The 13,531-nt window shown below is 41.4% G+C and overlaps 1 protein-coding gene across 1 annotated transcript; it reads left to right on the top strand.

Moving 5' to 3' along the window:
• The first annotated feature begins 4,994 nt into the window (after positions 1 to 4,994).
• Positions 4,995 to 9,831, top strand: gpx3 (glutathione peroxidase 3). Its single transcript, XM_036542814.1, has 5 exons — positions 4,995 to 5,167; positions 7,644 to 7,794; positions 8,098 to 8,215; positions 8,315 to 8,414; positions 8,760 to 9,831. The coding sequence occupies exons 1-5, from the start codon at positions 5,084 to 5,086 to the stop codon at positions 9,000 to 9,002; spliced, it is 696 nt and encodes a 231-aa protein (XP_036398707.1). The 5' UTR covers positions 4,995 to 5,083; the 3' UTR covers positions 9,003 to 9,831.
• The last annotated feature ends 3,700 nt before the right edge of the window (positions 9,832 to 13,531 follow it).

The raw sequence follows: 13,531 nt of genomic DNA, 5'->3' as shown, positions 1-13,531 counted from the left end.
GAAGCCCACAGCAGTGAAACAAATTGGTTTCTCCAGGGTAGGGATGGGTTTGTTATCAGGCTTCCTTGTGTCTCTGTTCTCAGGCACCGTTCGACTCCTCAGGAACCTATGAGCTGCTGCGGTGATGTCAGCGGAGCCACGCCTATTCTCCATTTAAGCGCTTACCTCACCGTAATGCACTGTGGGACTTAAACAAGACATAAAAGAAAAATAACCACTGCATGCATTTGAGTGCATCGGAGGATTGCATTCATCTCGCTTCAGTGCTCCTGCACGAGTGCAGGAATTGTAGCGTTGAGCCTAACGTGCAATTAGCAATTCCAGAAACGGTTGCATAAAGTGGAAAAAGCATTTAAAAATTGATGACGGTAACATACAATAAAAATAGTCCACGAAAACAGCTACTGTGGTACCTTCCTTGAATACAGAAATCTTTCTACAGAAGTAACTGGAAGTATCTGATGCTCGCTCCATGGATTTGGCTCTTCTTTTTTTTTAAATGGATATCCAAGACATAGAAGAAATTACAGCTGCTGTAATGAGAAACGGCACTGTGTCACCATATTTTAATTTATACAGATGAACCAGGCAGGGCTGTTCTCTCTTCATAGCTGCCTGAGGTTACGCTCACAGCTTTAGACCCAATAGCATGAGCCAAAAGAACCACTTCAGAAAAAAAAAGAAAGAATCAAAATTGGAAATCAAGAACAGAAACTGACCATGTGCACACATATATAAATATATACACCTGTTCGCAATAACCCTCAGAACTCAAAACCCATTTCATTTACTCATCGGATCCACCAATATATCAGGATTTACAATAAACTGCAACATATCAGACAAAATGCCTCTGATCCATCTGTTTTAGGTCAAGTTCACATGGACGCAGAAGTATTTCAAATATGTGGGCATATCATTTTCTTTTGGCCTTAACCTTATGAATCATAAAAGAAACATTCAAAACATCCATAAACATCCATAATCATAGCCTTCACTAAATGCACCCCTCCTCACACACATTCACACACTTGCCAGCAGATTTATTTTCTAGCTCAGCTAGAGCCAGAGGAACTAGAGTAGAATAGTTACTACAGTTGGAATAGAAATGATAGAAACTATATGTCCTTTTCTAACAATTTAGCTGTCTCCCAGAGAAAGGTGTTTTTTTCATTGCTTTTGAAAAAGCATGTTCTTGGTTTATACTCTGTGACATGGCAGGGAAAACTTTCCAAGGAGAGTACCATTTCTGACAGCTTGCAATCCCTCTTGCTTGCCTGTGGATTTAAAATAAGTTCTAGTTTTTCACTGAGGGTATTCCAAACAACCATCTCCACAAAACTAAGATGACTAACTACAGTATAATTTTTCCGATTACTGATTATTGGAAATTAAACACTGAAATACTGGGGAAGACAGAAGGTGTGACAGTTGAAAACTGAATGTTGCAGAAAAAAGACCGAGGACAAAGTATCCTACAGTTTTTTAATGGAATCTGGCTTGGAAGTGACTGTGCTGGCAACATAATTGTGTTGTTTATATTGTTACAATCAATATCATACAGAATGTGCATACATGCAGACAGACACACATATCCAGTAAAATACACAACAGGATATATACATATACAAGAAACCTAAAAGTATATCCACATGCACACAAATAAAATCATGTTGTATCAGGCAGGCACAGTGTTTTCAGAGGAGTTTATCTGATGGAGTCCACTGAAGGAGGCCATTCTGACCAGCATTCCTTTCTGTTCCACCAATCAGTTTGTCTCGCTCATCGTCTCAAGCTTAAAAGGTTTTGTTTGGAGCTGCTGGTCTCCTGTTAGGAGAAAGACGTCATGACTGTGTATCCCTCGTGTCTTTCCACTCCCTCATTCTCACAGAAACGTGAATCACCCCAAACAACACTGCTGCACTCTTCTCAGTCCACACCCTCTATCACACCTCTCAACCTAGTGGCCCAGGCAGTGACACTTACTGACGCTTTTCTTGCTCTAGGAATGATTTGGATCCCTCTTGCTTCCCTCTTTGCCCGGACTCTGAATGTCTTTGTCTGTTTTGGTGAATTGGATATGCAATCCTCATCTCGCTGTAGCTACCACTGTACTCATGCAGGAGTGCTGGGCCGTAGCGAATGCAATCCTCCCATGTACTCGTACGCTCACTGTGACTATATTCCACACTGCAGGTCATCCAGCACTCTACAGTGAGCTAAGCACAGTGGGAGGACTGGCTTCACTGACACCATCAAAACAACTGGTAGACACCATATGAGTCACAGCAGTGAGATGAGCAGCCCCTACTGACATTGAACCAACCTTGAACTCCATTGGAACGAAGACAATTTGTTCCACCTCTGTAGACTCCTGGTCATTGTTGGCTGATGATACAGCTGGTATGGAACCTGGACTGTAAAGCTCACCAAGTACTCAAAGCAAACTTGGAAGCCCATTTTGAAATTCAGACACTGCTAAACTTAATACTGTTGCCCTCTGTAGCTCGCCTAGCCCATTTGCCAGCTTCCTCAATAAGCTAGATTGTCTCCTAAGTACTTGCCCGCAACACGGCACACAATTGATCCTGTTCAGTGAATTTGATATACTTGGCTAAGATATTTATTCGGACAAAATTACTTGGTCCTCTGGCTTTCCCCCACTGCTTAACTGCTTCCTTAGATTCAAACCTTTCTTCTCACATTCCTCAAACTCCAAGACCACTTCCTGGAAACTTTATCCCAATGTTGAATTGTCATTGTGTGTGTGTGTGTGTGTGTGTGCATGTGCGTGTTAGTGTACATTTAGGCCATAAATGTGCTTCCAGTCATTTGAAAACATCTGAATAAATAAAAAGTAAATTATCAATTCTCTCCTCTAGGCAGGTTGGCAATGCACATTTACCTGCATTAAATGAATGGTTATATGGGTAATGCCTTTCCCATGAATAATGGCAGATGTACCACACAACTGGGCCATGACCATGACAGCTAACTGGAGAAGAACATTCTGACATTCACAACTTAGCGAGTAGGTGACGTTCCCAACAGGATAACACACCGCATGCCGTGCCTCTGCATCTACTGACCGTGGATCACTCTGCGTCTCTCTGTGCTGATTACACATGTAACAGAGGTTACCTGCGCAACATTTGTTCTGCTTCACTGCAGTCAACACACCCCAAGACTGGGTCAACAGCATGGCAAATTAGCCAAGAGGGAATGGAATCAGTAGTAGGGGAAAAACAAGTGGCACAACCTCAACGGAGGCCACCTCATTTACATTCCACTGAAACAACTGCAGAGCTGTTACACGTGTGCACCCACCCACACACACACACACACACACATACTCATACTCACCATTAGAATTTGAATTACTGTTTTGACAACCTGCACAGATACCTAACGAGGGGTCAGCTCTCTGAAGTATCAGTGGGGGTAATAACCCCTGCTGCCCCCAAATGCAAATAACCCCAAATGCACACAGACCCCCATGTTATTGAGGCTTCCAGACAAGGACATACGGAGGACAGAAGGAGCACAGAATCAAAATGTCTGGGTGTAATACAGGAAGTCTGTGATAGTGTTGAAGGACTCTCTAGATGTCATGGCCATGGCTGGATAGCCTTGTACATACACACACTACAACAGCCACAGCCACTGTCAATCTGTTGAGTATGGGGCCCTTTTCATACATCTATATTAGGCCTTATCTCTTACAAAGCCACCTTTCAGGCCAAGGGACGAGAGATTGGGTTCTGTCGATAACTAACATCCAGTCATTGTCAAAACCTGAAAAATGTACTAATATGAATACAGGCATTGCTGTGTACAGGCTCAAAGATTCCGCTATCATTATTTGCTAAAATGAAAACAAAACAGTGTGTGTTAGTTTTTTAACTGCCACACTTATTAAAATAACATGTAATGAACTCTACAATTTATGTGTAGGCCTAACTTTACATTCTGTGTTAGCTGAACAGTATTACAGGTGTTTTGACATGTTTGACAACCACTACGTATTACACATTATGAGATTTATTATATTCAGCTGCAGAAGTGAGATTTCTCATTGTCATTCATGATACAACGGTGCGTTACAAGATAAGGTTACACCTCCGTTGTTCCAGCAAAGTAAACGCTGTGACTAGTTCACTGATAACGTCCGGGTGTTTGTATTTCAACATCTCACATACTGCACTCTCTGGCAGGCATTCCACTGACTTTGTGCGTAGTTATTTTAAAGAATTGCTGAACGACGTCAAATGGAAGGAAGCAACCTTCAGTGTTTACATTACTAGAGTAAAGGTACTGTAAGTTGTAGTGACCTTCCTCTGCTCAGACTTTTAACACAGATAAATCTCTGAGGACAGTTGCACTCCCGAAACAGCAGTTCTAAAGTTTAACGTTTAGCTTGCTACAAGTTATTGTCTGTTCTATCAAACGGCTCCTATCAAGAAAAACAAAATCTAAAAACATTAGTTAATATTATGTAAATTTGCGTTTAACAAACGAGTATCCGCGACACTTCTGGCTGTTCTATAACGTTTATCAAAGCTTAATTTCATGGAGTCTCAAACCAAATTCTCACCAAAAGATAATGCACTACCATTGCTACTTTGTTATTTACCGTTCCGCAGCTCACCTCATCCCACCCCACTTTATAACTTGAATCAATGTAGCGTAATTCTCATGACCGTTTTTTTCCAGACATTATTCATCAACTGCATCAACTCCGAGACAGATGGGAGACATTCACAAGGCAGCCCCCATGCACTCTTCCATGAGTACATTAACACCGTGGACGTTAAACGCTGAGATATATCTAATGGTGCGTAAAAAACAAGATATTTGTACTGCGACATTGTTTTTGTCCTTTTTTGTTGGCTTCATGACAAAATGGAAACACCAGAATCATCCTGGAAATGCGCACTCGATTGTGATTGGCTGGGCGCCTGCCACGCGTAGGCTTTCTGACATTTTAGGTTAGGTGTTGGTAAGCCGTGTGTAAACACAGCGATACAGACCTGTAGAGAGACAGCGCACCTCCTGAGCGCTCGGACCGCGGAGCCCTCTCACAATGGCGGGGCTGGCTGGCTGGCATATTTTACCACTGTTTGTGGTGGGTGTATTTCAGCCAAGTCTGGGAGGAATTAACAACAAGGTAAATGCTCCGTTTCATCAGTGCAAATGTAAATCATTTCTGTTATTACGGCTCTCATTAGAATATGGTTCATGTTTACTTTAATCAAACAATAGTCAAATCGATATTCGAATTTAATTATAAAAGGCACAATTTATGTTTACCTGGTCGACATATTCTTACAGAACTGGCACGACGGACAGAAGTCAGAGACAAAACAGGTGTTTCATAAACATGCTTAAAGTTTATCTTGGTTGAGCATGTCCATATAACGCAATGATAAAAAAAATATTTAACTTAACGTGCATTGTCAGTTACTGTAAGTGCTAGTCTCAGGGGATAGACTGTATTATTTCCTAAAATAGAGATTAATAGCTGGAACGCAGATATGGCTATGGAAAGTGTTCAAGAGGATTTATTTTTGTCGCATGAAGAGGTCCAGGGAAACTAAGCTAAAGCAGATACAGAGTAGAGACCGTTTTTTTTTTTTTTTCAAACGGGGAGTAAATTGTTTGTTACGTCCGTGAACACCATGTCATGTAACTGTATGTCTGACACTCCATACAACATTTCCACGTCATCACTTTGTGTCACCTCTAAAAAGAACTATTAGATATGCAAATAGTTGTCATAAAACACAGAAAATATGTGTTAGTCTTAGACCGTCAGAATGTACTTCACTAAGCTAGTTCGTCATTGGCAGCTGCCAGCAAGCAGGTTGCCACGGTAACAGTGACATGCAGCTGAATGCTGTCGTGGCCATCAATTCTCCTTTTGAATTAAAATGATTAACAGATCACGCCGGATGCACAAAGCGGGAGTCAATTAGTCGCTTGTCTCGTTTGGAATAAAAGCCTATCAATATTAACCAGTCCCAGAAGTGTTTATTGTCTAAGTAGCGCTGGAAAAAAAAATCATTAGAATATATAAAATATTACGAAGCTCCCTTATTCCATAATACGACTGCTTAGTAAAGATATTTGATTTAAAAGACATGCTAAATTATAAATCATATGCATTCTTAAAAATTAAAATATATTTATGAGGTCATTTGTTTAGCTAGCTACAATTAGTTAGTGTAACGGGAGCTGGTTTACTGCCCGTGCCATCCGCACGGCACTTAAGTTATGCGCAGCCCACTGAGTCAAGAAAACTAACCATAGCCTACTCGTTATTGTGAAATACATTGTGAAATAACGAATTCTGATGCGTTGATAAGGAGTGTACTCAGCTCTAACGACAACAGGCTTAAAATATGTAATGCAGAGCTATAGTGTAGCTCCAGCAAAAAAAATGCTGTTCAAAATCAATACACAAACATGGTATTTCGAATCCCATGGTCAATGGCCACTTAATAGTTTCACGCGACATTAAAACAGCAACTGCATTAACAACATCTGCACACTTCTGTCCACAAACCCAGATGAAAAAGTTTTCTGTTATTCAAGTCGTTATGAGAACTGTGGGGATACAGATACTACGCGCCCTCAACTCCGACTGTCGTCGATAGATAAGCGAGATTGTTCTGGTAAATACCGCATATAGCCTATGACATACAGCGTGACACATAAGACATATAGCATGCTATCGAAGCCGTGTTGAAGCCATTACCCTCATCCCATCTGTGCGTTGTTGTGTCTGTCTGTGTATATACAAGAAAAGCATACAACTCATGCTAGTTTTTAATATGCTTGTTTTTTTATTAGGAAAACACATTATTATATAGGCCTAGTATCAACTCGTGTGATTCGTGATTCACATACTATAGGAGGGGGAGAAATCTTACCAAGAAGAAGTTTTACCAGTCTCAGTCTGTTTTTATTTAAATTGTTTACTTTACGCGAATAACGGACAAGTAATAAATGAGCTGACCGTGGCACTCGACAGTAACTTGTAGCTACCTCTTTATAGGACGAAGTTTTGCAGTATTTGCTTTTGTCTGCCGATTGCTCCAGTCGACGGATACATAACCGCCCACGGTTAGAGCGTGCTGTCAACGTAAAGTACGGCTAATCTGCGCGCTCACCTCAGTTATGCCCATTAAACTGCACCGATTTCCGGAGTTTCTTAGCTACCTTTTGGTTATCCTTAAAGCTGTGGGATATGCAGTTACAGGACAGTTTACTTATGTTAAGTCTTGTCATGGGACTGAATTTACTGAGCTGAATGGTCTTATCGCTTAGGTTAACTTGAAAGAAAGACCATACTAGTGCACGAGCAACAGCTAGGGAAATTGCCTGCCAGTGTGTGGGGATTACAGTAGCCTACTTGGCTTTCATGCCTGTTGATCAAGCAAAACAAACGAAAAAGGTTTAGAGCAATGAACAGTTTAACGGTAAAAGTTCTGACTGCTTGATTTGAAGCTTCCAATCTGCAACTATAAGGCAGAGTGACATTGCTATAACAGCCCGTACCCTCCAGTTATAATTCCTGTAATACAGAATATATATTTGTTACTGCAATCCATACATTACTAAGAAAGTACTCTAATGTCCAGGTTTGTGATCCCAACACTCAAGACACCATTTACAACTATGGTGCGACAACTCTGAACGGTAGCCGTTATGTCTCCTTTGATGAGTATAAGGGGAAGACAGTCCTCTTTGTCAATGTGGCTACCTACTGAGGACTCACCCTCCAGTACCTGGGTAAGAACATACTTTTAATATTCTCTGTTAACAGAATTAGACAAAATGAGCCAGTGCTCAATTTACATAATGTATCTTAACTGGTCTTTAGAGTTCAAAAAAATAATTTAGTGTTGTGTTACCTGCCTGTATATGGTGCTGAAAACATCAGAAACATCTCAGACTTTGATTTTAAACCAAATCCATTGTGTGGTTACTGATGGCAGACATACTCTGTTAGTTCATTTAACCAAATTATGCTATCTCAACAACCACTGCAGTGATTTCTCAATAGCTAACAACTTTTTGATGACATCTCCTCAGAGCTGAATGCACTACATGATGAAATGAAGGACTATGGGTTTACCATTCTGGGGTTTCCCTGTAACCAGTTTGGCAAACAGGAACCTGGGGCAAATCATGAAATTATGGCCACTTTAAAGTGAGTATCATCTGGATATTAGCTCACCCTGACCATTATAACAACTTGCCAAAAGAAACCAAATGACCACAAAGATTGCACTCCCTTATTTGATTTCAGGTATGTCCGACCTGGAAACGGGTTTGTTCCAAACTTCTTGTTGTTTCAAAAGGTTGATGTGAATGGACAGCAGGAGCAAGGAGTCTACACCTTCCTAAAGGTGAGTCACATAGGAGCTTGGGAATGGCTAAGAGAAAATAATTATATGGCTGTACATCTTCTTCAACCTCTAATCCCCTAATCATTTAATACCACAAGGAGTTCTGTCTATGAATAGCTCTCGGGAAACCTGATGTTGATATCCCACCAGGTAATAGATTTCAGGGGAGAGACTTGTATTGATTCAGTAAAAAGTGAATAGGGCCTTTATTTGAGGTAGACCTTGATCCGGTCGTGGATCATCGCACAGGCATTCCTTCGGTCTCCTTTCTGAATGATGACTTTTGGTGAACGGGTGGGGGTGCCAGAGACAGGAAGCGAATTAACTGTCTGAGGTTTCCCGCAGAACGCTTGCCCTCCAGTGGGAGACAGCTTTGGGAACCCCACCAACAGGCTCTTCTGGGAACCCCTGAGGGTCAACGACATCAAGTGGAATTTTGAGAAGTTTCTGGTGGGGCCAGACGGCAAACCTGTGATGAGGTGGTACCCCAGGGTCAACGTCTCTGACGTCAGGAACGACATCCTGAAATACCTAAGCTTTCTCCAAGGGCAGAGGAGAGGCTTTGATGCTTTTCCTTTTGATCGCTAAAACTGGAATCACACTGTGTTTAATTAAAGCTAGTCGTACAGCTTTAGATTGCACACATCTTAGTCAATATTCACATATGCTATAACTATGGTAAAGAGTTTGTCTAAATCAGATTGAGAGGCAAGAGACTACTGTGAGGGCAGAGGTAAGATTTTTTTGGGACCCCATGCAAGAAATATGAACACAAACTAACTGTTATATTAGATTACTAACGGCACTTGAAATGTTCCTGTCTACTTCTGTGAGAAACATGTCTGCATTCCACCATGCTTCCATGCTTGCCTTTTGTAATTCTGGTGGCACATAGGTGCAGGGTCCTAAAAGAAGCTGGCATTTCAGTGAAGGTGAGACCTGAAAACAGGCAGACTGTGGGGCCTCATCTGAAACTCCAGGGGGTCAGAGCAGCTCTTCAGTGCATTCAAGCTGCCCTGGCACACCCACGGAGTAATGCCAGTTTCTAAAACTGACACCCCTGCGTCTGTGTGGCAGTCCAGAATCGTGTGCATCTTCCTTGAATAAATCTGAGCTCTTCACATACATTTTTTTGGGCTTTTTCCTGGGTATGGTTGAAGGTGGCGTAAGGTGACTCACAGACAGCCACCGTGTATTATTGGAAAGCGAGGGGTTGTCCTACCTCTCTGTAAATAAACCACCAAAAGCAAACATTCAAAAGCTGTATAAATAAAGAGATCGTCTGGTTTTGCTTACTGGCTTAGAGCTGGTAGTCCAACAGGCCTGACTGGATAAGCTAAAGACAAAATAACTGTATTTCTAAATGTGCTTTGCAAAATGATAATTTTTTATTGCAGATTAAAAGGAGGGGCCACCACTGACGTGTAATCTCAACCTTCATTATAGACGTGCAGTTTGTGCCACAGTGCTCACAACACATTGCGTTCTGGTTGACAGATGGGAGCTTTTTGTTCATTTAAAAGGGGAAGATTACATGGAAAGGGGAAAATGACCAAAAGTTGGGTGGTTAATTTTCTTCTTTGAATAACTGGAGAAAAAACAGTGGTGAGAAATGGAAGGTAGGTCTGTTATCACACAGAGGGCATAGTCCAAGGCAATAAATTCACAGAGGGCAAGCGGACATGCTAGAGCAGTGGCTGTTGGCAAGCAGAGTAAAGAGAATAGCAATGAGCATGGCAAAGTTATTTTATAGTGAAATACAAAAGGCAAGTAGCCCTAATACCTGTGCTTTACAGTACCTATTTAGATACTGTGTACATACAAATAGTTACGTAATTCTCGCAAATATTAAATCTTGTAATGTCTTGTGCAGTTACATCACAACCAAAACAATTATTGTGTGTGTGTGCAAAACAGTTTACATCTACACATTGATACCTGTGTAGGTACAGTGTAGACACATCTGTTAAGGCCACTAAATGTAAAGCGCAACCAAAACAAACAAAAAACTTGCAGGGATGATGTATCCTTGTGACATTTTTAGCTTAGCCAGCTGTACCTATCTTTGCCAACTGTGCCTGTGCTTAGCTTAGCGATCTCTGTCTGTGCCTAGCCTGGCCAGCTCTGTCTGCGATTAGCTTAGCCCACTCTGTTTGTGCTTATCTTAGCCAACTCTGTTTGTACTTAGCTTCGCCAGCCCTGTCTGTGTGTCGCTTAGTCAGCTCGGTCTTTGCCTTACTTTGCCAGCTCTGTCTGCGCTTAGCTTAGCCCACCCTATTTGTGCTCACCTTAGCCAACTCAGTCTGTGCCTATCTTATCTTAGCCAGCTCTGCCTGTGCTTAGCTTAGGCAGCTTTGTCTGTGTTTAGCACAGTGTTGCCGGAGTCAAAATCTGTAAGGCAAGATAAATAATGAAGCGCCACGCATCAGATGTTTTGTTTTTGACCAGAAAATTCTCATCCAGAGGGAAAAATTGAATTGCAGGTGATTGTTCATTTTGACATAGAAATGTGGTCAAACTACATAGAGTGTACTTTAACACATCATGCATGAGGCTACGCCAGACGCATTTCATGTCTGCATGCATGTCTGTTGGCACAGGGGTCGTGGGCCATCCTTTAAAAGATCAAACATTCTACCACAGGCATTCTATAAAGTCCTGTTTTCCTGCCTGCGTTCCTATTTTGATCAAGTTCATGTTACATTTTAGACCACACCCCCTCAAGAATAGGCATGAAAAAACAGCCAATCAGAACCCTTTTACCTTCAACTGTGGGAACAACAGAACTGTCAATGCAGCTCACACCGAGCTGACTGTATGGTCAGCATATGAGAGCATATGGTTTTAGTGCATTTTTTAAATTTTATTCCCCTGTTTCAAGCCACAGGACTAAGGTTACCACCTTCATGCTGTAATGCAGACAGTGGCTGCTGCACGTACGTTAGGAAGTAACCAGCTTAGGCTTGGGATCAGTGGAACTGCAATACCTTGCTTGTTTGCACATGTTTAACAATGATAAACAATGATGAGTATTTTGTAAACAACCTGTCATTGTGTGAATAAGGTATTGATGTTTGAATGTAGGCTTTGCTGAACATTCCATTACTGCTGTATTTTTACAAACACTGTACTCCCATTTAAACATATTACCAAATGCTAAATTCTACACTCTTAGTATAGACTTAACAGGTTTGTTTCATGGTGAAGTTGTGCCATTTTGCAAAGAGAGGAGGAGAGGGCACTGGCAGGAATAGTGCACCTCATAGCAGGTCGGCTGGAAGCAGCTTGTACTACATTCCATAACCACGTGCAGTGTCTCAAAATAAAAAGCAATAATAAAAAATGAAGTAATGGTAAAACGCTATAGTATTTTTTAACAAATGAACTAGAAAGTTAAACTTCATCGCCAGTCTTAATTTTCTACAGTGAGGGTGTCGCACTTCGGCTCTGGGCTGGAGCAGGGCTATGAGGTTGAGGTATGTTTTTTTGGGTACGGAAGGGCGTGACCGCTGCCAAACCTCAATTCCTGGAACACTCAAAACAAAACAGTTTGTGCCGCCAGCAGTCCCCCACTCATGAGCGAAAAACAGGAACACTCGCCTTCCTTCAGCAAAATCCAGAACCTGCTGGATGTCACAGGGGCATTCGTGCTGCGAGCAGACCGTGCAGGCAACTCTCACTCAATCAGTCCCCTGCTGCATTAAACACCACATTAAAAAAGCACGCTCTGATTACGAAGTGGGCTTTTGAGAAGAGTGTATGAGAACTATTTGACTGTCAGCTGTGACTGTCAAATGCATTAATCATGGTGGCTTACCTAGCTGCTCCTCATTATAATAAAAATGACCCTCGAATGACATAAAAACTGCATCACACAGCTGTCATTATGGTAAAGTGATTGTGTCGTTCTGGCAGTCATGAGGTGCCATGAAATCCGACTTGCTATTATTAATTGTTCCTAGCTTGATCCTGTCAGGGCGTTGTCAGATTTGTGTTGCTTAGATACATAGTGTTTATATTTAAGACGTATGCTGTCACTTTGTAATACCTTACGTTTTGCAGAAAGTACACGGTTCCTCTGTCAAGCATGCCAGTCAATATTTACTGATATACATCTACACTTACTGTCTGTTTGAACATGTTGCGGTTTCAGTGCCTTCAGACTGTCCTAGTTTCTCTGAAGTGGGACTAAATAGCTTTGATTCTCGGTGATATTTCTCCTCTTTTGTTGTCAGCTGTGGCAGCACTTAATAAATCAATTCTTGGAACATTCATTATCAGGAATGATTTTTCCCTTTGAATCTTCCTGCGGCGCAGCTCGTTCCTGCCGTGGACTGTGGCTGCTAGCGCCATCTTGTGGACAGCAGTGAACTTTGAGCCATTACGCCGTTGCAGTGTTACCTTTCCATCCTGAACTCAGTCTATATAATTGCTTATGCAATTGCTTTCATAGCTGTAAGGAATTCAGGTGCACTGTTTTCCTACTGTAAGCAGTTTTTCAGCAACTACCATCATGCTTAACACAAGCATATGCAGTGTCATCCAATACTGCATACACTTACTTATCCATTACTCTTTACACTTACTGGCTCTCAGTGAAGAATACTCAAAAAATGAAGCAGTACATTTTGGCTTTATGATGAGTTGAGCTGTAAGTGCAGCTCGGCTGCTGGCAGAGACAAGCCTCAGCTTATGACTTGGCTAGTTATGGTTGTTCTGATTTGTTGTCAGCTGTGGCAATCTGAGGTGTCACGGTACGTTCTTACCTGTCACCCTCAGCTACAATCAACGGCTTGTGCAGCCTGCTCCGTATTTGTTGTGTCATAAAATGCTATGATAGATTCCAAAATCTTACACGAGATACAAGGTAAACTACCTGGCATGTAGATTATTCAAAGCCTTGAAGAAAATAAAAACTAAAACATGATACAACAGAAGAGTAGGTGTAGATGATAACTTCTTCTGATTGAAAACGTTTTCATTGTTACGATTTAATGTATAGCATTGCAAGTCATATTTTTCACAAATAATGACTTTTATCTCAGAAGACTTACACCGATTAAATACAGAAAATTCATAAATCCATCTATAGCTCAAGAATAAACGTGTGTTTTGTG

This window comes from Megalops cyprinoides, chromosome 12 (assembly GCF_013368585.1).
Source record: "Megalops cyprinoides isolate fMegCyp1 chromosome 12, fMegCyp1.pri, whole genome shotgun sequence".
Classification (NCBI taxonomy): domain Eukaryota; kingdom Metazoa; phylum Chordata; class Actinopteri; order Elopiformes; family Megalopidae; genus Megalops; species Megalops cyprinoides.
This window is presented reverse-complemented; position numbering and strand designations above follow the sequence as displayed.